Source organism: Pistacia vera, unplaced genomic scaffold, assembly GCF_008641045.1.
Source record: "Pistacia vera cultivar Batoury unplaced genomic scaffold, PisVer_v2 Contig101, whole genome shotgun sequence".
NCBI classification, from domain to species: Eukaryota; Viridiplantae; Streptophyta; class Magnoliopsida; order Sapindales; family Anacardiaceae; genus Pistacia; species Pistacia vera.
The window spans coordinates 282,697-309,159 of NW_022195039.1; the positions used below are offsets into that span (position 1 = coordinate 282,697).

A 26,463-nucleotide genomic window follows, 5' to 3' on the forward strand; every position below is an offset into this window, starting at 1 on the left:
TTACAAGTGATCAATCCCAAGCTGACAAGGAACAATTACAAATTTTGGAGCTCTCAAATTCTCATTCACCGTTGGCTCACCTGAGTTGGAAGATCATCTCTTAGTAGAGTTCCTTGTCCTCCTCCAATCTTAGTCTCTGATTATGATATTGAAATCAGTTAGGTCAAAACAAAATGGTAGTAGTACTGTTGGTGAAAGTCTTAACCCAGCCTTTATCATATGGAAAAGAACTGTAAGTTTTTAATAAGCTAGCTACTTGCTTTAATTTCAGGGAGTATCTTTTGCTATGTATCTAAGTGGATTCTCTACTGAAATTTGGTTAGCTTTAGAAAATGAGTTTGTTACGATTCTAAGGCTAGGGCTTTACATCTTAAGAATCTATTGCAAACCATTCATAAAAGGAGAATTGAGTAGGAGATTATGTGAAAAAAATAAAAGAAATTTCAGAAAGCTTAGCTGCTAGTGGGTTAATTGTCTCTGATGAATATTGTTACAATATGTGTTGGACGGATTGGGTCTTGAGTATGATGTTGCTGTTATGACCGCACCTCTAGACTAGAATCAAAAGTTGATATTGTAACCTTAAAGAAGCTTAATTTTTGCTTCAAAAATATGAGTTAAGGTTAGAAAAGTTCAATTCCGTTGATCTTTATAATTCTTCAGCAAATGTAGCTTCAGTACATGGTCCTGGTTGTTACAATGTATCTGGTGAAAGCAATCAGTCTCACCATAACATAGTAAAAACTCCTAACACTCTCTCAAGTAAAGTACCTTCGTTAATCTCACTTGGCAATCCCCATGCCCTAAGCCTATGTTACTCCTCCACCTACGCAATGGACCTGATAGATTGTTTGAATTCAAGTCACGTGAATCGAGATAAACAAACTCACTTTAGTTTTGAATTTTTCCACGAATTTGGTTGTGAGAGAGATTTAAATAACTAAATCGTGAACAAAATTTCCAAGACCTACTAGAAATGTGATCTATAATTCCTGCGTTTGATACGTCCAAAGCTATTAAATTCTTTTGGGAATGAATCCATGTCGAAAATCTGGGGCCTAAATAGGAAGAACTCAAATATAAAAGCTCAAGTTGTAATGGAGGAATCCTTGATGTTACGGAATCAGTAGCTAAAACAGAAAGGAGACAGGGAGCTCTGTTCTTTCCAGTTCTTACTCAAATTTCCAGATTCATATTCAAAAATTCACTGCTCGACGGTTCTATTAACGGCGGCTGCAACAGTTTCTGTTGAAGAGGCTTTAGTTGATATTCAAAGTTTTGTTTTTAAAAATTTATTGCTCAACGGTTTTATTAACAAGTTTCTGTTAAGTGGCATTAAATCCTTTCTCGTGAAACGGTGCAGTTTAGTATACAGATGAAGCTCACAAGTCACGAACTCAACACTTTCAGATTGAAGCTACAGAGTTTTCTAGGTTTATTTCAACTGCAGCTCAGCAAGACTAGAGATGTGGTCAACGTTAAAAGGCAGTCAGTTTGTGTTTCTTTGCTAAATCTGTAAGAGTCACACGGATTGCCAACGTGGACTTATTTTTAGTATAAAAGCAGTTCAAGAATTCTTTGTAAACTAAGCTGAACAAAACAAAAATTCGTTCCTCTCAAAATTTTCTGTTTGTTTCTCTGGAAAGTGTATAGCTTTCTGGTTTTTCTTCTCAGTCGATCATAGGATCCAACTTTATTTAAAGCATTTTTGGATTTGATAATGCCCGAAATATACGAGGCCGATCAATTATGACATTGTAGTGCTCTTTACAGAGTGGGTTAAATTAGTCCTCCAAGCAAGAAAAGCAGTAGAACTTTTGGAAAGCAGAAATGGGTTTTATCTGCAATACATGGATTGAATCATCGGATTGTTAGCTAAACAAGTTGGTCAGATTTCATTGCTCTGCACACTCATTAAAGTATAGTAATAACGAAATAGTTCTTACTAAATGTTCTTAATATAGGTGCATATCCTGCAATTTTAAACAAAGGCATTCACTATTACTTGTACTTTCCAAGATTTAAATCAAATTCTGATAATTATATGTCTTTTTAGACATTTTTATCTTTTCTTATAGTGTTGTTTTTTGCCATTGTAATTAGAATTTACTCGTTGAGGATGCCAACAATATCTGAAATGCTAATAAACTTCAATAATAAAGATCAAGTTTAAAATGGAATAAACTCTTTGAAATGAAAACATTCATCTTTATTTCAACAGTTATTTCTCTCTTTAACCATACACAAACACAGCTCATAACATAAAGGATCTAGCAACATTTTTTTGCAAAAATTTTAAAGTTTGTTCCCTAGAAAATCTAAGAAATGACAGTACTTGTACCTCCGTCTTATGTTGACAAGCTAAGGACCAATTACACCCCAAAAGCCCACTACAAATCCAATTGGCATGCTTACATGAAACAAGTTCACTCCATGTTCATCTCCATCTTCTCCTCCTTCTTCATGGTTTGGCATTGAATCAGTCATTGTAGTGTATTTCTTAGGAAGTGGATCTCCACAAAGGTCATTGCCAGCAAAACAAGATGCATCAAAACTTTGTAGTTGAGTGCTCAAAGGAATCATCCCATTGAGATTGTTGTTGGATATGTTCAGGAGACTTAGAAAAGANCAAGAAAAGCAGTAGAACTTCTGGAAAGCAGAAATGGGCTTTATCTGCAATACATGGATTGAATCACCGGATTGTTAGCTAAACAAGTTGGTCAGGTTTCATTGCTCTGCACACTCATTAAAGTATTGTAATAACGAAATAGTTCTCTTAATATAGGTGCATATCCTGCAATTTTAAACAAAGGCATTCACTATTACTTGTACTTTCCAAGATTTAAATCAAATTCCGATAATTATATGTCTTTTTAGACATTTTTATCTTTTCTTATAGTGTTGTTTTTTGCCATTGTAATTAGAATTTACTCGTTGAGGATGCCAATAATATCTGAAATGCTAATAACCTTCAATTTTAAAATGGAATAAACTCTTTGAAATGAAAACATCATCTTTATTTCAATAGTTATTTCTCTCTTTAACCATACACAAAGACAGCTCGTAACATAAAGGATCTAGCAACATTTTTTTGCAAAAATTTTAAAGTTTGTTCCCTAGAAAATCTAAGAAATGACAGTACTTGTACCTCCATCTTCTATTGACAAGCTAAGGACCAATTACACCCCAAAAGCCCACTACAAATCCAATTGGCATGCTTACATGAAACAAGTTCACTTCATGTTCATGTTCATCTTCTCCTCCTTCTTCATGGTTTGGCATTGAATCAGTCGTCGTAGTGTATTTCTTAGGAAGTGGATCTCCACAAAGGTCATTGTCAGCAAAACAAGCTGCATCAAAACTTTGTAGTTGAGTGCTTGAAGGAATCATTCCATTGAGATTGTTGTTGGATATGTTCAGGAGACTTAGAAAAGACAGGTTCAAAATATTGGATGGGATTTCACCTGAAACTTGATTGCTAGAGAAATCAATGGATTCTATAGATGTCATAGTACCAATGGTTCTAGGAATTCTTCCTGTAAGAAAAATATTTAACAAGTTCAATGTTTGCAATCCTTTGAGGTTTGTAACTTCCATAGGAATCTCTCTAGAGAAATTGTCTATGGAAATGTCTAAAATTCTTATCAAATTAAGAATAGTGCTATATTCATCCATTTCACCTTTCATTACAAGGCTTTCTTCCTCAATAACGCTACCACTCGTAGGATTTGTAAAAAAAATATATATTGTGTTGTCTAAAGGGCTCTTTGTTGGCATCATGGCACTAAAAACAAATGTCAATTTTGTAAATCCTAAATGGTATATCATAATCACATATATTTTCTTCATTATCTTCTAACTAAAATAAAGTAGAACAGAACAATTTTAGTTCTCTTTACCAGAATAAGTTAATAGGATTCAACAAACGACAAAATTAATTTCGAAGGATAACAATCTTTGCAAGAAGTGAACTATAAGCCAAGAGAAAAGGATAATTAAAGAATTTTGCACATTATTTATAATATTCACATGAAATTATGCTGAATTTTATTAATTTTGGGTTCTTATATATATATTTATTTATAAGTTCTGTTCTAGATATTTTGCTTTTGCAATTGTGCCACTGTCTACTTTTCTTTCACAAGGAGTTGCTTGTGAGATGTCTGATTGATAATTTGTTTGGAATTTTAGGAATATTGCTTTTTCCACAGGAATATTGCATCTCAACTCTAAAGTCAAGAAATACAAAATTATATAAATAGAAATTAGTGCTTGCCTCATTAAAGACGATTCTCATCAGTTTTTCTTCCTTGCAATTAGGATTGTCTCTTGATCTTAATTTATACTTACAAATAAATTGAGATTATAAAGGCTAAAGTAATCACAATTATGTGCTTCAAAACTAAGATCAGTTTGGTTAAGAGAACAGAATATGATCAATCTCTCATGTTATCATCTGAACACAGCTTACCTTCTACTAATTTTGAACCAACCAATTAATGGGACCGGATACAATGAATTTGGAGAAGTTTTCTGAATGTCAGTTGCAACTAATTTAATTTATTGGTCCCAGTTTGGTCGACCTCTTGCTATCAAAGTAGACTCAAAGGAACCTAAAGAAGAAAATTATTGAGGCAGTCATTTTCTCATGTTCTTTGTTTTTATGAAGAATTTATTATAAAACTGAACATATCTTTAATTATATACTTCAAATTAAGTTTTGATAATTTAATGAATACTACTAGAATAATATCTCAAATTTTCACAGCTTATATTCTGCGTGGGAGATTCCAGATTGTTGACCAAAAGGGATGTAAATGTAAAAGTGTCAAGTAGCAAGAGCAAACTGAACTTTGGCAAAAGTGATGTTGTTTTGTTTTACAAAGAATATTAGTCTGTTATGTTAGCTCAAGTTGTATAAAAGGGAAAGTAATTCCCTTGTCAGTTAGTTTAGTTGAAATGAAGAAGTAAAAATCAAATTTTCTTGCACTCCTTTTATGTTTCTCTGAATTGTTGCTATTGTTTCACATGGTATCGAGCCCTGACTCACGTCAATGGCTACTAATCCTAAGTCTTCACAATTGCTTAACAACACAAGAAGAATGATACCGGAATTGCAGAATCGAACCACTTTAGCCCTTGCTTCAAGCTTACAAGCTAGTGATCAATCCCAAGCTAACAAGGAACAATTACAGATTTTGGAGCTCTTAAATTCTATTCACCGTTGGCTCACGAGTTGGAAGATCATCTCTTAGGTAGAGTTCCTTGTCCTCCTCCAATCTTAGTCTCTGATTATGATATTGAAAATGAGTTAGGTCAAAGCAAAACTAGTAGCAGTACTGTTGGTGAAAGTCTTAACCTATCCTTTATTATATGGAAAAGAACTGTAAGTTCTTAATAAGCTAGCTACTTGCTTTAATTTCGGAGAGTAAGTTTTGCTATGTATCTAATTGTAGACTCTCTACTGAAATTTGGTTAGCTTTAGAAAATGAGTTTGTTATAGATTCTAAGGCTAGGACTTTACATCTTAAGAATCTATTGCAAACCACTCATACAAGGAGATTTGAGTATTGGAGATTATGTGAAAAAAATAAAAGAAATTTCAGAAAGCTTAGCTGCCGGTGGTTTAATTGTCTCTGATGAATATTTGTTACAATATGTGTTGGACGGATTGGGTCTTGAGTATGATGTTGTTGTTATGACCCTCACCTCTAGACTAGAATCAAAAGTTGATATTGTAACCTTACAAGAAGCTTAATTTTTGCTTCAAAAATATGAGTTAAGGTTAGAAAAGTTCAATTCCGTTGATCTTTATAATTCTTCAGCAAATGTAGCTTCAGTACATGGTCCTGGTTGTCACAATGTATCTGGTGAAAGCAATTAGTCTAGCCATAACATAGTAAAAACTCCTAACAATCTCTCAAGTAATGTACCTTCGTTAATCTCACTTGGCAATCCCCACTGCCCCTAAGCCTATGTTACTCCTCCACCCTACTTAGCTTCATCTTTTCAGCCTGCTCAACATTACAATTTACCTAGTCAACCAACCCAATCCTTTATCCCTTACAACATTGCCAACATCTACGGTTCAAGACCTCCTGTTTATGGCAGAGGTAGAGGCTGTGGGAATGGTCGAGTAAGGATCATTTTTCAGGTGTGTTATAAGGCTGGACATTCAGCTATTCAGTGCTACCATAGGTACAACTCCACTTATAATGGCAGTTCACAATTTCCTATGGTTCCTTCGCAAGATTTTCAGAGTTCCTTTAATTCTGGTCATCAGCCAATTCACAACTATCAATATGCTAATTCTCCTTCATTTAGCACCAACACTGGCTCACAACATAGTCCAAATATCACATTTCAATAAAAATTGACTTAGCTTGTTGACGATGAAGCTAATATCTAGTCTTGTAAGGGTTAAGTATTGTAGTGTTCCTATGGCACTTTTGTATAAACTTGGGTTCTCAAATGGTTCACTATCATGGCTGCCTACTTTAGTACCAATGGCCATAGGTGTAGAGCATGGATTAGCTTCAAGCATCTTAGTTTTGATGAGTAAATTAGAGGAATATTTGAATTGTTTAAGATGAATTCCAGTAGGTGATCTATTGGCTTCCAGACCCAAGAAATATTTGAGAGAGCCAAAAGTCTTGAGGGCAAACTGATCATTCAAGTCTTGTACTAGTGGACCAAGTTTAATGCAGATGGCACCCACAAAAAATACAAAGCTATGATAGTTGCCAAGGGTTTCAACAAACCCCTGGATTGGACTATTTTGAGACATTTAGTCTAGTCATTAAGCCCTCTACAATAAGAATTATCCTCACCTTAGTTGTCACCAATGCTTGGGACATCTAGTAGATTGACGTAAACAACGTCTTTCTCAATGACATTTTGAACGAGACAGTATATATGAAGCAACCTATAGGGTTTGAATAAGCCACTTAGCCTTCCTTTGTGTGTAAATTGAACAAAGCCCTTTATGGACTTAAACAGGCTCTAAGGGCCTGGTTTGACAAGTTGAAACATGCTCTTCAAGCCAAAGGATTCAAGAAGTCAGTCTCTGACTCCAACCTGTTTTGCCTTAAACTACCATCTGGTCTTATCTATGTCCTAGTGTATGTGGATGATATCCTTTTGACATGATCATATTCAATCTATATTTCCCAACTAGTGCAAGACCTGAATGATCAGTTAACCCTCATGACTTTAGGCTCTCTCAAGTATTTCTTAGGTTTGGAAGCAAATAGATCACCCATTGGAATTCATCTTAAACAATCCAAATATGCCTCTGACTTACTTATCAAAACTAAGATGATTGAAGCTAATCCATTCTCTACACCTATGGCCATTGGTTCTAAACTAAGTAGCCATGAAAGTGAACCATTTGAGAACCCGAGTTTATACAGAAGTACCATAGAAGCACTACAATACTTAACCCTTACAAGACCAGATATTAGCTTCACTGTTAACAAGCTAAGTCAATTTTTACAAGCTCCAACCGAGCTACAATGGAAAGCTTGCAAAAGAGTACTTAGATACATTAAAGGCACATTGAATTTTGGGCTACCATTCACACCTACAAGCTCCTCACATGTAGAGTGTTATGCTGATGCTAATTGGGGCAACAATATTGAGGATAAAAGGTCCAGAAGTGGGTATTGTGTCCACTTGGGTCCTAACTTGATTCATTGGAGCTTAAGAAAATAGAAGGTGGTAGCCTTATCTTCTACTGAGGCTGAATATAGAGCCTTGGCCCAGACTGCTACAGAGGTTGCTTGGTTGCAAAGCATGTTTACAGAGCTAGGAATTATCTTGCATTTAACTCCTGTTATTTGGTGTGATAATGTTAGTGCAGGTGCCTTAGCTTCAAACCCAGTTTTTCATGCAAGGACAAAGCATATAGAGATAGATGCTCACTATATTAGAGAACAAGTTCTTGCTAAAAGTTCGGTGGTTCAATATGTCCCATCCAAGCTTCAAATAGTTGACTTGCTGACCAAACCTTTGTTTGCTGCTCAATTCTCTTAGTTAAGACAAAAGCTGAACGTAGTTGCTCTTAACATGCCTGCTTAATATAAATCTCTTCATTGATGTACAATTTGTTCTGTTTTTTATCTGTTTGAGTTGGTGAACTCTATTCAATGTTAGATACCCATTTTTAAAGTGCAGCGGAAGATTTTACCAAGTTAATTAATGGTTATCAAGTTAAGCATGAATCAACAACCACAAGCAATAAAGATAAAGCACACAAACATATACATGGTTCGGCTAAAACTACTCTTAGCCTAAATCCATGAGACCTCGCCCAGATCGAAGCTAATCCAGTATAACAACAAACATTACAAGATATCACTCATAGTTGATTTTAGCTACAACAAAGAGAACTCCTTGTTCTACGTTACATTAAACACCAGCCTCTAAATCTCTAACACTTCGTCGCTTCTAGGATCACTCCACACAAGGAACACTCCTGGACAACGCTTGAGCTCCATCCAAGCTTCACTCATCCAAGAACACCTCTAGCTTCCATGGCTTGAACTCCTTTCAAGCTCTTAGCATAAGAACCAAGTTCCAGCAACAAAAAACAATAAACAAAGATGAACAAAATGATTTAAGCATCAAACCATAAATGGAACCTCTCAAGGAATAAACTCTTTGAAGAATTTCAGAGAACAAACAAAAAAATAATATCCAGGTTCAAAGATGCAAGGAAGAAGAAGGTTGATTTAAATAATCCTTGCTTGACCAATCTCTTTAAGACAAGTGCGGAAAATCTCTTTCATCTTTTGTTGGGACCACAAAAAAAAGCTCACCAACTTTGCAGGACCACAAGAGGAGAGACAGACACCTATAAAGAGAAAACTCACACAAAAACCATGAAAGAGATAAAACTTGATGGGCAAGATAATATAAGAAAGACACCACATGTGCAAAAAGAATCAGAGTACAAACAAATACAATATCAAAGGTTGGCTTTACAAATGAGCAAGAATGATAAAGGCCAATTTTGTGCTCCCCAATTCTTGCCAAGTCAGCAAACAAGGGCTGACATATGTTGGTCTAAAAATGGAAAAGATTTCATCTATCTTTTGGGACCACAATCAAAAAGGGAAAAAGTCTGATTTTTCCTGGACCACTAAAGGATATTGGGACACTTGTAAGTGGTCCAAATGACAACACAAAAGATGCAAAGAAAATATCCTAGCTGTTAAGTAAAAAACGCAACTTATGTAAAGTGAGTCAGACATGCGATGTTAGCACAGAAGAAGAGTGTGCGCACACACGAAGTAAAATGCGTGATGAAATGCAACATGCATATGTTTGACTTCAGTGTGCACACACACAACAACTATGCACACAGATAACATAAATTTAACAAAAATATTCAACATCATCAATCATTGGTAACTCTGTCATCAACCAGAAGTTAACACTGCTTTTGAGTAAGTAATCTTCTATGACTGAGCACTTTATACACTGGTGTCAGTCTTTATATGTTCCTATGGTTGTGGAATTATGGAGTTATGACTTGTTGCTTGAGGAGTTGCATGGTTGTTCAATGCATTATCTTTTTGAGGATTGTGGAAAATCTGAAATCAGTCATTTCAATCCTTACCTGTTCTTGCGGAAAAGATATCCTGATAGTGTTCTGGAATCAGTCTATTTTGACTTTCTTGCTCTTGTGGATGTGAGACCATAAAGTTCTCAAATGTGCAAATTTTATGCAACTTATGATCTGTGCTAATTTGATGTTTTGTGAAAGTATGAAGTTGGCATATATGCAACTACTCAGCTACTCAGCTTTGTTCTCAGCTGGATTAATTTTTTTTTTTTTTTTTTTTGGATTAATTTTGAGATGTTGTTGATCCTATAAAGCTACTACAGAATAAAACTTCTATGTAACAGGTCAAGAATCTTAAAGGCTTTACAGTTTTGTTTGAAATGAATTATTGCCTAAAAGGTGCAAGAGTGAAAGTACTAAAACTCCCCAGTTTGGTTTGAGGGGAAGTGTTGACCAAAAGGGATGTAAATGTAAAAGTGTCAAGTAGCAGGAGCAAATTGAACTTTGGCAAAAGTGATGTTGTTTTGTTTTACAAAGAATATTAGTATGTTATGTTAGCTCGAGTTGTATAAAAGGGAAAGTGATTCCCTTGTCCGTTAGTTCAATTGAAATGGAGAAGTAAAAATCAATTTTTCTTGCACTCCTTTTACGTTTCTCTGAATTGTTGCTACTGTTTCACACAGATTCTCCAAATTTTCATATGTTATTTCAGGAAAGAGAAGCTAGCTCGCTAATAAGTTTGTGGTTCCATGGGCAAAGGAAAAGAAAAGGAATTAGTGATAAACTGATGGAGTTATGGTTTATTTACAGAGTTAGGTCTACAGCTTAATGCCAAACCTGTCATTTGGTGTGATAATGTTAGTGTAGGAGCTCTAGCCTCCAATCATGTGTTTCATGCTCACACTAAACACATAAAGATTGATGCTCATTATATAAGGGAGCAAGTGTTAGCAAAAAGGCTATTTATCCAATATGTGCCTTCTAAGCTCCAAATAGTTGATCTCTTGACCAAAGCTTTAACAGTAGCACAATTTACTGAATTACGGAGTAAGTTGAATGTTGTTAGTATGGTAATTATACTTTAGAGCCACTTTGATTACACACAATGCATTTTTTTTTTTTTTTTTACGACAATGTGTGCTGAAGTGATGCAAATACTGCATTTTGTATTATGCATTCTGCGACTGACAATACTGTATTAAGCATCTTGTGCTCTGCATTCTGTTGCTGGCAATACTGCGTTCAACATCTTGTGTACTGCATTTTACTGCTGGACTGAGGTGTAGAAGAATTGAATGAACTGAGTTTGAAGCTTTGAGATACTATATTTTTTGAATTCTTACTGCTGAACTGAGGTGTAGAAAAATTGAATAAACTAAGTTTGAAGTTTTGAGGTATTGTATTTTTGTGTTCTGCATTCTGCCGTTGGACTGAGAATTGAATGAACTGAAATTTAAAGTGTTAATGACATGAGAATGTAGCTAAACTGGCAACTGAACTAAAGTAAAGATAAGTGGAACAAACTGAAATGAATTGTAGCTGGTTGGAGTATAGTCACAAAGTGTAACTAATTGAAGTACGGTTACGAAGTGGGGTTGCACTGGCTAAACTGAAACTTTTGGAGTATAGCTAAAGATGAAGTATAGCAGAATTGAAATTGAACTAGAAAATTGCTAAAAATTGCTACAGCTGAACTGATTCAAGAATGGAAGAAATTGCTACAGTTGAACTGATTCAGAATGAAAGTTTTTGAAAGTCCTGCTAGCAAAAGCTAAACTGGAAAGTTACCTATTCCAGTTTAAGGGGGAATGTTGATATATCAAAGATTAAGGTTTGCTCTGTTATTTGTTGAATCAATAGGGTGTAGACTGTTTTTATGTTAAGCGGTGTAGTTTTATATTAACTATTTTTTTGTTAGTTGCTCGTCTTCTTAAGAGTTACTTTACTCTTTCTCTGTTCTTCATATATTGAAATGTACAAACTTCATTCTTTATTCAAGTAAATGAGAAATTCATTTCAAGAAATTGCTCATTTGCCTTCACATTTCTACAGAATCAGGGACCAACTCCTGTTTTAGTCAAGGCTGAGGTTCTATGGTCGGCGAGAAGGGGAAATCACTATGACAAGGACATGTCTTGATGGTAATGCTTTTATTGATTTATTTTCTGCAATGTAACGAGTAATTGAAAATTGATATTAACAACCTTGGTAACATAATCACTGTTTTAATCTTTGAGTTCCAAATATAATCTAGCACATGGTGAAGGATGTTATTCTTAATTACTGAATATTTCAATAGTTGATTTCTTGATGTAATGCAAATTTATTGCTTGTAAACGGCTCATGAAACATGAGTAGCAATTGGTTTTCTGATTCTTATATTCTGTTTCCTTTGCAGTATTTCGAATAAACTTACCCCTGAAAAATTTGATCTCGTTAAGGGTCAACTCATGGACTCTAGCATCACATCAGCTTATATCTTACAGGTCTATTCCTTTTTGTATTTTAATGTGTTGATATCTTCAGAAATTTATCAAGCTGTTTACTGAATTTCTTCATTGTTTGCAATAGGGAGTTATATCTCTTATATATGATAAGGCTGTTCTTGAGCCCACATTCTGCCCCATGTACGCTCAGCTATGTTTTGATTTGAATGAAAAGCTCCCCCCAATTCCCTCGGATGAACCTGGTGGGAAAGAAATCACGGTTAAACGTCTCCTCTTGAATAATTGCCAGAAGGCATTTGAGGGTTCTTACGAACTAGGGGAAGAAGTAAGGCAGATGACTACTCCAGAGCAGGAAATGGAGCGTAGAGGTAAAGAAAGAATGCTCAAGCTTCGTACTCTTGGAAACATTCATTTAATTGGTGAGCTTCTGAAGCAGAAGATGGTGCCTGAAAAGATTGTCCATCACATTGTTCAGGTTTGTGCTGGGGATGGTGATTGAAAAGATGAATTAATTTTGAGACATTTATGTGTTATTTAATGTTGCTCATTTTTTCTCATTGTGTTATTCAGGAACTTTTGGGACATGATAGTGCATCTTATCCCGCAGAAGAAAATGTTGAGGCCATATGTCAGTTTTTCAACACCATCGATAAGCAGCTTGATGAGAGTCCAAAATCACGGCGTATAAATGATATGTACTTTAGTAGGTTGAAGGACTTGACTTCAAACCCTCAGCTTGCTCCCCGACTGAGGTTCATGGTTCGTGATGTTCTAGATCTGCGTACAAACAACTGGGTTCCCAGGAGAGAAGAGGTAGGCTGATGTTTATTTTCCCAAAATTTTTGGGCATATATGATACTTGTATAACTGTTGATTCTGGTTTTATATCTATTTATCTCTTTCTACTTTTAATATTGCAGGTGAAAGCAAAAACAATAACAGAAATTCATTCAGAGGCAGAAAAAAATCTAGGGTTACGTCCGGGTGCTACTGCAAGTATGAGAAATAGTCGTGTCTCTGGGGCTCAAGTTGTTACTAGTTCAGGTGGCATGCCCATCACTCGTCCTGGCTCAGGTGGTATGATGCCTGGCATGCCAGGAACTAGAAAGATGCCTGGGATGCCTGGAATTGACAATGATAATTGGGAGGTACCTAGGCAACGGAGTATGCCTAGGGGTGATGGAGCTGGAATCCAGCCGATGGGACGTGGCCAGTCAGCATCACTTAACACGAGGCTATTACCTCAGGGTACTGGTGGCTTAATGAGTGGCAGAAGTGCCCTTCTGCAGGGGAGTGGTACCCCTCCTGGTCGCCCTTCCAACTTCTATTCTGGCTCAGAACCTTTGTTCCAATCTCCTGCATCTTCTAAACCTGCTCCTGCACCCTATGTGCCTCCAGTTGTGGAGAAACCACAGGCACCAGCTGTAAGGTTGAACATGGATGAACTTCGTAAAAAAACAGTTTCACTTCTTGAAGAATATTTCAGTATCCTGGATTTGGGTGAAGCACTAACATGCGTGGAGGAATTGAAGTCTCCTGGATACCACCCTGAGTTTGTCAAAGAATCCATCTCCCTAGCACTTGAGAAAAGTCCACCTCGTGTTGATCCACTAGCGAAGCTCTTGGAACACTTGCTTGCTAAGAAAGTAATTACACCTAGAGACATAGAGACTGGATGCTTGAACTATGGCAGGTTGATGGATGATATTGCTATTGATTTGCCTAAAGCACCTAATAATTTTGGCGAGATTGTTGGGAAGCTCATTTTGGTGGGGGGCTTGGATTTTAAATTCGTAAAGGAGATCCTTACAAAGATGGAAGATGACAAGTTCCAGAAAACTCTTTTTGATGCAACCATGAATACAGTTAGTTTGAGTCCATCTGGGCAAAATATTTTGGATTCCCAAGCATCAGATATCGAGTCCTGCCGGAGTTTGTTCTAGCAGTCTAATATTTCTATGAATGAGTACTTCAGTTTCAGTATCCACAAAGACCTCCTGTGCTAGCTTTTAGGGCTTCATAACCTTAAAGGCAAGCGACATGTATTATTTGATAAGGTGGAGCTGCCAAAAGCAAAATAGGTAATTTTATTTGAGTTTTGTATATTTTTCCGAGGTCAGAGCTATATGTTTTATTGAGGAAAGAAATCAAACTATAAATGCCATGGATTTTGTTCTCGAGTATGGCCTAATATTGTGCCTAATCGCTTGAGAAGAGTGGCCCTTTCGAGGGATCCAGTTGTTTTGTATTTGATTAGTTTTTGAATCATTTTTTACTTTCTTGACTGGGTAAAACTAGTTTATTGTTAAAACTGTTCACTTCATAAAAATCCCCAAGTATTTGCCTTTCCACTACTGAACAGGATACTAATTATTCTTTCTGCCCCTTTTTCCTGTGTCTTGAACTTTCTTCTATAGTTGGAATCTCCTGATTTTGAGTTTATTTTGCCTTTTGCTGGTTCTTGAAAACTGTTGGTTTGGAAAAGAACATAGTTCTCTTTTGATGATTCTCAGTAGTTGATAGTATCATGGTTCAGTGTTGTATCTAATGATTCTCAATAGTTAATATTATGTTTCAGTATCGTATTTGATGATTTTCAAGAGTCAATAACATCATACTTAAATAACCGGTTCTATTTGGAATCATATAACAAATGTTAAGGAATCACATAACTAACATTAGATGAATGGTTTGTGTCAAATGATACTACTCTCAGACCAGCACCCCTCAGAAAAAAGGAGGAAAAGGTCCATGAACATGAAAATGGGTGGCAAAAAATACTAAAATGATGACAACTTTTGAGTGGGAAAGTGACCTCAAGTGGATTATATATATATATATTTTATTTTTTTTGACAGAATGAATGAATTTTGTGGCACTTTACTTTTGTTTGCTGCTGCAAGAACTGCAGCATTTTTGCATAGGGTCTCAATCTTTTGATCCCATGATGCTCACCCCCATCATTCTTATGGCAGAGCTATGTAAAGTTCAAAACCTGCCGGTTTCTTCTACATTTCTAGTGAATGGAATTTTCCTAGAGGGGTCTGGGCTCAAAACTCAGTCCTAGGACCCGTCCTTGGTAGGACAGGACCAGACCCAATTTAGGTGGGACCGGTCCCAGGTCCGGGCTTGTTAATTTTTAAAACCCCTCAAATTACATAAACCCTTCTCAAAAGTATTTAAAGCCTTCTTATAATATACATGATAAATTTAGGTTTTAAAATATACTTTTAAAAAAAAAATTCAAGCATAGGACTTGTCTGGGCTCCAGGAAAATTCATGGGCCTAGGACCAGTCTTTAAGATTTGGGTTTGGTCCTTCAAGTATCAGTCCCAAATTAGGTCCGATCCTTGAGGGTTCAGCCCTGGGACTGACTTGGCCGGGTCTTGTCCACCTCTAAATTTTCTCATTTTAAAAGAAATAATGTTTTATATATCTATGTGAACGATTGTATATGTGTCCGTTCAATTGGTATCAAGCCATATTAATGACTTGACTTGTTGATACGACCGAATATGATTTGTATTTAGCTTGTAATAATATGGTCTAAATGAATAATAGGTTCAACATGTGAACTCTTTTAGTAATTTAATTGATACAATTTAATATATCGATCTTGTTCATAATTCAACTTAATTATATATGATTTAATTAGTATATAAAATATTTATTTTCTTATAATTGAAGGGATTGAAGAAATATTGAAAGATGACGGTGAATAATGAGTAAATTTTTTATTTAGTTAATCTATCAAAAAAAAAAATGTTCTAGAAAATTACATTATTTATGCATTCATCATTCAGAAAATTTGATATTTATGCCAAAAAAAAGAAAAAAAAAAACAGAAGAAAATTGTATATGACCAACACTGCATGTGGCCATGTGCATTAAACATATTTGATTGTGAAGTTGTAAAAGGGAATGGGCTCCAAATTATGAGGGTTGAAGGGTCGTATTACAATATTTTATCTATTAATCCAATGGTTCATAATTTGAGAAAGATTTATAACATATCACATCAGATTTTGCTTAGAAAGAAAGAAAAAATATATTTTTCTTGCAATTTAATTTAAGTAATATATTATACTTACAATTTTTTCATACAACTCTAATGTAGTAATTTATTATTGGTCAACTTGTAATATGTCTTGTTTGTTTAAATATAAACTGATTTACTATGAGTTATGATCTCAAAATTGTATAAAAAAATTATAAGTGAAATTTTATTATTATTTAATTAATCTAGTAAATTGGTTTTATTGATATTTGATAAGCATTTAATCCGGAAAAAGTAGTATTAGTTATAATGTGTACTCTGCATTTCCACGCCAAGTGCCTCGTAAAGGTTTGTACAAACAAAATATGATAAGTTATAAATAGTATCAAACATGTGAAGAACGTCTTTTAGATAGGTGATATATACATTTGGCTATGTTGGGTTAAATCGATTAATTTTTGAGACGAAGAATCTCAATTATAAAACTAATTAATTTCAGCTACCTTATAAATAATTGCAATTAAATCAAGATAATTAACATTTGATTAAGCCGTGAAATAAATAAATAATTAATCAAAAAATACAAAACAAAGGAACAAAAGATAAGAAACAGCAAGCAACAAGGAGAGAATAAAAATTGAAAAATCCGACTACTTGGAACAGCTGCCGAAGTTTTCCCCCGTCGAGCCCGAACTCCAACGCCGCCGGCAGCGAAGCCACGACCACCGCCGCCTCTTCCGCCTTTCATCACCTTAACTCTCAGCTGCTTCTGCGGTGAGTGCCATCTGGGCAAATATTTTGATTCCCAAGCATCGATATCGAGTCCTGCCGGAGTTTGTTCTAGCAGTCTAATATTTCTATGAATGAGTACTTCAGTTTCAGTATCCACAAAGACCTCCTGTGCTACGTTTAGGGCTCATAACCTTAAAGGCAAGCGACTGTATTATTTGATAAGGTGGAGCTGCCAAAAGCAAAATAGGTAATTTATTTGAGTTTTGTATATTTTTCCGAGGTCGAGCTATATGTTTTATTGAGGAAAGAAATCAAACTATAATGCCATGGATTTTGTCTCGAGTATGGCCTAATGGTGCCTAATCGCTTGAGAAGAGTGGCCCTTTCGAGGGATCCAGGTTTTGTATTTGATTAGTTTTTTGAATCATTTTCGACTGAGGTTCATGGTTCATGATGTTCTAGATCTGCGTACAAACAATTGGGTTCCCAGGAGAGAAAAGGTAGGATGATATTTATTTTCCCAAAATTTTTGGGCCTATATGATACTTGTATAACTGTTGACTATGGTTTTATATCTATTTATCTGTTTCTGCTGTTGATGTTGCAGGTTAAAGGAAAAAAAATCACTGAAATTCATTCCGAGGCAGAAAAGTCTCTGGGGTTACGTCCAGGTGCCACTACAAGTATTAGAAATAATCGTATCTCTGGGGCTCAAGTGATTACTGGTCCAAGTGGAATGCCCATCACACGTCCTGGCTCAGGTGGTATGATGCATGGTATACCAGGAACTAGAAAGATTCCTGGTATGAGGCGAAGTACGCCTAGGGGTGATGGAGCTGGAATTCAGCCAATGGGACGTGTCCATTCAGCATCACTTAACACGAGACTATTACCTCAGGGTACTGGCGGCTTAATGAGTGGCAAAAGTGCCCTGCTGCAGGGGAGTGGTACCCCTCATGGTCGCCCTGCCAACTTCAATTCTGGCTCAGAACCTTCATTCCAATCTCCTGCATCTTCTAAACCTGCTCCTGCACCCTATGTGCCTCCATTTGTGGAGAAACCACAGGCACCAGCTGTAAGGTTGAACATGGATGAACTTGGTAAAAAAACAGTTTCACTTCTTGAAGAATATTTCAGTATCCTAGATTTGGGTGAAGCACTAACATGTGTGGAGGAATTGAAGGCTCCTGGATACCACCCTGAGTTTGTCAAAGAATCCATCTCCCTAGCACTTGAGAAAAGTCCACCTCGTGTTGATCCACTAGCGAAGCTCTTGGAACACTTGCTTGCTAAGAAAGTAATTACACCTAGAGACATAGAGACTGGATGCTTGAACTATGGCAGGTTGATGGATGATATTGCTATTGATTTGCCCAAAGCACCTAATAATTTTGGCGAGATTGTTGGGAAGCTCATTTTGGTGGGGGGCTTGGATTTTAAATTCGTAAAGGAGATCCTTACAAAGATGGAAGATGACAAGTTCCAGAAAACTCTTTTTGATGCAACCATGAATACAGTTAGTTTGAGTCCATCTGGGCAAAATATTGGGATTCCCAAGCATCAGATATCGATTCCTGCCGGAGTTGTGTTCTAGCAGTCTATATTTCTATGAATGAGTACTTAGTTTCAGTATCCACAAAGACCTCTGTGCTAGCTTTTAGGGCTTCATAACCTTAAAGGCAAGCGGTGTATTTTTGTAAGGTGGAGCTGCCAAAAGCAAAATAGGTAATTTATTTGAGTTTTGATATTTTTCGAGGTCAGAGCTATATGTTTTATTGAGGAAAGATCAAACTATAAATGCCATGGATTTTGTTCCGAGTATGCCTAATATTGTGCCTAATCGCTTGAGAAGAGTGGCCCTTTCGAGGATCCAGTTGTTTTGTATTTGTTAGTTTTTGAATCATTTTTTACTTTCTTGACTGGGTAAACTAGTTTTTTGTTAAAACTGTTCACTTCATAAAATCCCCAGTATTTGCCTTTCCCTACTTAAGAGGATACCAATATTCTTTCTGCTCCTTTTTCCCGTGTCTTGAACTTTCTTCTATGTGGAATCTCCTGATTTTGAGTTTATTTTGCCTTTTGCTGGTTCTTGAAAACTGTTGGTTTGGAAAAGATAGTTCTCTTTTGATGATTCTCAGTGTTGTATCAATGATTCTCATAGTTAATATTATGTTTCAGTATCGATTTGATGATTTTCAAGAGTCATAACATACTTAAATAACTGGTTCTATTCGAATCATATAACTAACAATGTTAACTCAAGGAATCACATAACTATATTAGTTGACTGGTTTGTGCCAAATGATACTACTTTTAGACCAGGATCCCTCAAAAAAAAGGAGGAAAAGGTCCATGAACATGAAAATGGGTGGCAAAAAATACTAAAATGATAACTTTTGAGTGGGAATGACCTGAAGTGGAATATATATAATATATATTGACAGGATGAATGAATTTTGTGGCAAGTGATTGTTCTTTCACCTTCTTTACAAATATATATTGTTTTAAATTTCCAAGCGTAGACTAGTCTGGCTCTAGAAAATTCATAGGCCTAGGACCAGTCTTTCAAGATTTGGGCTTGGTCCTTCAAGATCGGTCCCAAATTAGTTCTGATCCTTGAGGCCCAATCGGACTGCCTGGGCCGGGTCTTGTCCACCTCTAAATTTTCTCATTTTAAAAGAATAATGTTTTATATATCTAGTGAACGATTGTATATGCGTCCGTTCAATTGGTATCAAGTCATATTATGCTTGACTTGTTGATCGTTCAATTGGTATTAAGTCTATTAATGACTTGACTTGTTGATACGACGAATATGATTTGTATTTAGCTTGTAATAATATGGTCTAATAAATAATAGGTTCATAAGCAGTTCAACATGTGAACTCTTTTAGTATTAATTAATTGATCAATTTATATTCTCTTGTTCATAATTCAACTTAATTATATATGATTTAATTAGTATATAAATTATTTATTTTCTTATAATTGAAGGATTGAAGAAATATTGAAAGATGATGTGAATATGAGTAATTTTTTATTTAGTTAATCTATCAAAAAAAAAAAAAAGTTCTAGAAAATTACATTATTTATGCATTCATCATTCAGAAAATTTGATATTTATGCCAAAAAAAGAAAAAAAAAAGAAAAAAAAAAAAAGAAAAACAGAGAAAATTGTATATACCCACTTGCATGTGGCCATGTGATTAACATATTTGATTGTGAAGTTGTAAAGGGAATGGGCTCTAAATTATGAGGTTGAAGGTCGTATTACATATTTATCTATTAACCTGGTTCATAATTTGAGAAAGATTTTAACTATCACATCAGATTTTGCTTAGAAAGAAAAAAAAAAAAAAAATTCTTGCAATTTAATTTAATTAAACATTACACTACATTTTTATATAACTTTAATATGGTAATTTACGATTGGTCAGCTTGCAGATTTCTTTTTGTCAATATAACTGATAAATTGTATAAAAAATTATAAGTTTATTTATTATTTTAATTAATCTAGTAAATTGGTTTTATTGATATTTGATAAGCATTTAATCCGGAAAAATAGTATTAGTTATAGTGGACTCTGCATTTCACGCCAAGTGCCGTAAAGGTTTATACAAACAAAATATGATAAGTTATAAATAGTATCAAACGTGAAGTTAACATGATAGTATATGTATCAGTGTAATAACGTCTTTGGATGATGATAATACTTTTGACTATTTTCTGAATCGATTAATTTTTAGACAGAATCTCAATTATAAAACTAATAATTTCAGCTACCTTATAATAATTGCAATTAAATCAAGATAATTAACATTTGATTAAGCCGTGAAATAAATAATAATTAATCAAAAAATACAAACAAAGGAACAAAGATAAGAAACAGCAAGCAACAAGGAGAGAATAAAAATTAAAAATCCGACTACTTGGAACAGCTGCCGAAGTTTTCCCCCGTCGAGCCGAACTCCAACGCCGCCGGCAGCGAAGCCACGACCACCGCCTCCTCTCCGCCTTTCATCACCTTAACTCTCAGCTGCTTCTGCGGCTCAAACGAACTGGGGTTTTTCACGCCCTCTTGTTGCAGAACAAGCTGCTGCCGAAGGCTGAAAACTCTTCTGAACCTTTCAAAGAAGAAGCTTCTGCTTCAGGACTGCAAGGTCTGAAGAAAGATGAAGAAGAAGAAATGAGGGAGAAGGTGAAGTTGAGGGTGAAGTTCCCAGGTTTGTTAGGAGGAATAAAACTTTGTGTGAGTAAATTGAAAGCTGTGGGTGTCATGTGACGGTGATAATTCAACCTTTCGCTTGAAGCAGAGTCTCTCTAAATCTCCATCAACTTTTACGAATTCAGTTGTCTCCGTAACTAACAGACCTAATGTTTTGTTTAAATTTCAGGCAAAGAGTGGAAGCAAGAGCTCATCAGGTTAGAGAGTCTAAGAGAAGCTGAAGGTTAGGTTCTGAATTTTTTTTTTTTTTTTTTTGTTTTAATAATTCATTGAATTTTTTATTTAATTGTTTGATTTTGGATCTAGGTTCTTCGCATTGCGATTGTTTGCGCAATCGGCTTCTTGCAAGTGCTATTTCTTTTATAATTTGGGGAAATCTAGCCTAGATTGACGGAGATGCCTTTCATCGTCGATTCACGACTTTCTTTGCCGCAACTCCTAGACAAGTCATTTTTATTTATTTTCTTATTGTTGCAATATTATATCATCAACTGCCGTTGCTGTTTTGTTAATATGTTTGTTAATTTGCAGCGCGACTGAAGGAAATGAGGAGGACAGAACAGGCGATTCCACTCAATGGTGACGTTTTACAGGTATATTATGGAAAAGTGTAGTTCTACCTTGATTTCATTTACTTAGTGTAGAGTTTTTTTTTTTTGCTAATTTTGGTTTGACTTTGGAACGATAATTGAATGTAAATCTATTACACATACAAGTTTGATAGTTATTTTTATAATTCTACATTCAATTTTGAAACATTTTTTTGACTTTTTGTTTGCTTATTTAATGTGAAAATTAGGGATTTAGGAAATTCTGAGTAACTAAGTTATTTTCTTTCCTGATTGCTGTGGTGAATTCTTTGACATTATATGTCTGAATTCTTGAGTTATATTACAAGAATGGTTTTTAGTATACTTCTGTTTAATGTTAAATTTTGTTAAAATACAGAGTTGAGCAATGAAGATCAGGTGAGCAGCTTAGGGCCTCTGTTGATTTATTGTGGAGCTTTGCGACACTGTTTCTTCTGGTTAGAGTGCCTACTGAATTTTCCTTTGTGCTCTACTTCTACATCATCACTGCTGCATTGTATTTACTAGGTTGGCGCCTTACAATTTTTGCAGGCAAAAGAGGGTAATTTTGCAAATTGGTCTCACAAGCTGTGGACTTCATTTTAGTGAGGTGCTCGCATGAGAAGCCTTTAAATTGTATTAGTATAATATCTTGTACAGTACTCATTATTCAACCAACTGACGTAGCTCAAAACATCAAGGATCTAGAAACATTTTCTTACAAAGAAGTAAGTTTGTTCCCTATAGATCTAAGAAATGACATACTTGTACCTCCATTTTCTGTTGACAACCACAGGACCAATTACACCCCAGAAACCCACCACAAATCCAATTGGCATGCTTACATAAAACCAGTTCACTTCATGTTCATCTCCATCATCTTCTCTTTCTTCATGGTTTGGCATTGGAGTGCAATTCTTAGGAAGTGGATCTCCACAAAGTTCATTGCCATCAAAACAAGATGCATCAAAACTTTGTAGTTGAGTGCTCAAAGGAATCCTGCCTGTGAGATTGTTGTTGGATAAGTTTAAGTGACTCAAAAACGTCAAGTTTGCAGTACTTGATGGGATTTCACCTGACAGTAGGTTTCCAGAGCAATCAAGGGATTCTAAGGATATCATGGCCCCAATGGTTCTAGGAATTCTTCCAGTAAGAAAATTATGGGACAAATTCAGTGATTGCAAGACTTTAAGATTTGTCACTTCAAGAGGAATCTCTCCAGAGAAATTATTTTTGGAAAAGTCTAAAATTCTTACCAAATTAAGAATACTGCGATATTCAGCAATTTCCCCTTTCATCACAAGGCTGGCCTCCTCCAAAAGCTGACCATCTGTCCCATTCATGTATTCTGGTATGTTTGTGCTAAAAGAATCCTCCATTGTTATCATGGCACTAAAATTATTGACACACCTTGGTATGGTTCCCGAGAGATTGTTTTCAGCAAGGTCCAAGATTTGTAGAGAAGATAAACGACAAAGTTCCACTGGTAGAACACCATGAAATTTATTTGAACGAAGGTTGAGAATTATCATGCTTGACAAACTTTCTCCTATCCATGTTGGAATTTTTGCAAAAAACTGATTTTCACTCAAGTCAAGTATTGCTAAGTTATTGATACTTTTAAGTGAATCCGGTATTATTCCAGAGAGGTTGTTTTTGTGGAGATGAAGACTAATAAGGGAAGTTAAATTTCCCATAGAAGTTGGAAGGTGACTAGTAAAATTATTATTACCTAAGTTTAGGTAATGCAATTTACCGTAATTCATCCAACAATTTGGTAATTCTCCAGATAAAACATTATCTTTGAGGTAGAGAAGTTCCATGTTCTTTGACTCATTTTTACCATGGCATAAAAATTGGGAAATGGATCCTGAAAAACTGTTATTGGAAAGATCTAGGTTCATCAACTTGGAGGATATAAGGGGCAAAGGACCTGACAGATTATTTGAATTCAAGAAAAGTGATTCAAGAGTAGCAACATTAACTAAATTTGGAAGTTCTCCATGGATTTGGTTGTGGGACAGGTTTAAATAAGTAATATGGGGAAAAGAATTTAAAAACCTATTAGAAATGGTATCTACAATTCTTGAGTTTGATATTTCCAACTTATCTAAATTCTTTTGTGAATGAAGCCATGATGGAAATTTAGGCCCTAAAAAACAAGAATCCAAGCTTAGATACATAAGTTGAAAAGGAGGAAGCCAATCAGGACTAAATGTTAATGTTATTGAGTTTTGAGATGCAGAAAAAGAACTCAGTTTGGTGAGATTTGCAAAATGAATTTCAGAAATAGTTCCATCCAATTTGTTATAGGAAAGATCTAAATATTCCAAGGACAAAAGTTTTCCCATAGAGAATGGAATAGAACCACGAATAGAGTTGTTGTGTAAGTTAAGACTGACTAGATTCTTAAGTTTCCCAAGTTTATCCGTCAAATGACCAAAAAGTTGAGATCCATCCAAATCTAAAAACTGTAGCCCCTCTGATATACATCCTGAGAAGATATCAAGGACTTCAGATACACTTTGATTTAATTTCACACCGAATAGATAGATTGATTTCAAGTTGCAAAGTGTTCCAAATGATCTTGGGAGTCTCCCTTCAATTTTATTTTCTGACAAATCTAGGTACTCAAGGTGGCTAAATTTGTACAACCAATTGGGAAATGTAGAGTTGAAATTATTGAAATATAAATCAAAGTGCCTCAAAGAAGTCAAGTTTTGAAGTCCATCAGGAATAGGACCTTGAAAATTATTGTCAGATAGTGAAAGAAAGACTAAATCACTAAGACCAAACATCCAACTAGGAATTGTGTCACCTAAATTGTTATCAGAAAGATGCAGGACAGAAAGAGACGAGAAGTTTGCAATGGGTAGTGGAGGAAAGTTATAAAGCCGACAACCTGACAATTGCAACACTTTTAAAACAGAGAGATTATTTATGGCTTGCAACCACTCAGAGGATGTGCTAAGGTTCACCCAACTCAAACCAAGGTGTTCCAGCAAAGAAAGACCAGATAACCAAAAAGTGTTCTCAGCATACAAATGATTAGAAAAACTAAGATCAAGATATTTCAAGTCAGAGAGATTTCCCAGTTGATGAGGAATCATTCCTGAAAATTCAGCTCTAGAAAGATCAAGATATCTTAACTTTCCCATAGAACCAAGAAATCTAGGAATCTGAATTCCTTCAAAATCATTGTTGCTTAAGTTCAAGTAAACCAAATCTTTCAAATCAAGCAAAGAGGGATTAATCTTACCACCCAACATCGACTTCTCATAAGCTTCATGCACAGAATCATACTCAACATCATACCAAGAACCAATGTCAGTATAATTGTAAGGATCCCACGGATTTTGAAGGTGGAGCTGGAGAACACGACCTGTCAATTTGTCACAGACAACACCAGCCCATGAACAACAATCTCCATCACCATTCCAAGAGGTAAGCCGGTTTGATGGATCTTTGAGATCATGTTTGAACCTTAAAAGTGCTTCTCTCTCACTTTCAATGCAATTCAAGTGGGTGTTTCTGTTGCAGAAGCAAATGTTGATGGTTGCTAAGGCTAGTAACTCAAGAAAAAGAACGACAATACTCATGCTCGGTTTCATGGTCATTGAAACTCTGAATAGAAACTATATATGAAAGGGGATGTGATAAGAACGTTATCAATACCATTCTATATATACAGGATTATATGCTCAATAATCTCAACATATCTCAGTTCAGGATTGATTTGGAAATTTTTGTGCATGAAAGTTGCAAGAAATTTCCTTGATTACAACTTTTGATCAAAATTTCTAAGAGTGCTTACAGATATAGGCCCCACTTCTAAAAGATTATATATTAACTTCAACATAAAATGAGATTCTATATCTCTCATTAATAAACTTTTCCTTTTTTATTGGGATTCTATACGTAATAAAATCTTTTTAAGAATATACTTTAATTGGGAAAAATACTCTTGCCCAGTGCCAGTAGTAATCCCAATCAACCATGTCAAAAAAGTATCATCAAATACTTTTTGAAATTAATTAATTAATTAATTCATATTCAAATTCCTATTCTTGGAGAAATAAAAAGTTTAAATATCTGAAAACATTTACATTTATTTTGTCAAATTTAGAAACCATTATTCTCTTAGTTATTTGTACAAATTTTTCATTAAGATGAATTTAATTATGGTTCTTTAAATCCACCAATTTTCAAAATAAATAAAAAGTATTGTTCAATTATTAAGCAAGAGAACTTTAACAATAGTTATAGTACATAACATGAATGGCGGCCAAGAAGTGTTCTGTGTTTTTGCCAAGCAGTCATTATTACATAATGAAGGAAATTGTGGGTGTTGACTTCAATTGGTATCATTTGCTTTGGAAAACTCATCTTCTCAAAAGCTCGACAACTCCAAAAGAGACTGAATTTATTCTATGAAGTTTTCATCTCACATGCTTATTTCTCCAAATTGTAATTCAAATAAATCTATTAATATTTTATTTATTTATAGCTTTTTAAAAACCCCATAAACATTTTTGAGATATAATCTAATTAAATTTATAAAGTAATTATGATTTTAAATAAATTCTTTCCACCAGTAGCTAAGTCTAACCCAAACAGACTTTTAATGGTTATAGGGTCACATAACATTGCTGCATATTGGTCAGCTGTTAGACTTGACTTATTAGTCAATCCACTAAACAATACATAATTAAGACTAATAATACACAATTATAAAATTGAGACTTTTATCGTCAAGAAAGAATAATAAACTGCCATGACAATTAAACAATAATAAAAGAAAGATTTTTATCAGTAAAAATTTTTTAAGTGTTGTTTATCATGACGACAACCATTAATATTTTACTTTTTATTCCCATAATCAAAAAGCAATGACTTGACTCTATATTTATGTATTTAATTGTAGT

General features: G+C 35.0%; 3 protein-coding genes across 3 annotated transcripts; 2 read left to right on the forward strand and 1 right to left on the reverse strand.

The window, feature by feature from the left end:
* Window positions 1-11,551: 11,551 nt before the first annotated feature.
* LOC116108672 (eukaryotic translation initiation factor-like) lies at window positions 11,552-14,369 on the forward strand (the record flags this gene model as incomplete). The annotated part of the gene is made up of 5 exons (XM_031394938.1): window positions 11,552-11,700; window positions 11,967-12,054; window positions 12,140-12,490; window positions 12,586-12,828; window positions 12,936-14,369. Coding segments are annotated over 5 exons (1,854 nt in total), but the record flags the coding sequence as incomplete, so codon positions are not given.
* A 2,812-nt stretch (window positions 14,370-17,181) lies between these two features.
* On the forward strand, window positions 17,182-22,144 carry LOC116108767 (eukaryotic translation initiation factor-like). The gene is given in 7 exon segments (XM_031395026.1): window positions 17,182-17,244; window positions 17,352-18,266; window positions 18,269-18,373; window positions 20,832-20,967; window positions 21,139-21,192; window positions 21,501-21,562; window positions 22,067-22,144. Coding segments are annotated over 7 exon segments (1,407 nt in total). The 5' UTR covers window positions 17,182-17,187.
* A 143-nt stretch (window positions 22,145-22,287) lies between these two features.
* Window positions 22,288-25,137, reverse strand: LOC116108856 (receptor-like protein EIX2). Its single transcript, XM_031395128.1, has one exon. The coding sequence runs from the start codon at window positions 25,135-25,137 to the stop codon at window positions 22,288-22,290; it is 2,850 nt and encodes a 949-aa protein (XP_031250988.1).
* Between the last annotated feature and the right edge of the window lie 1,326 nt (window positions 25,138-26,463).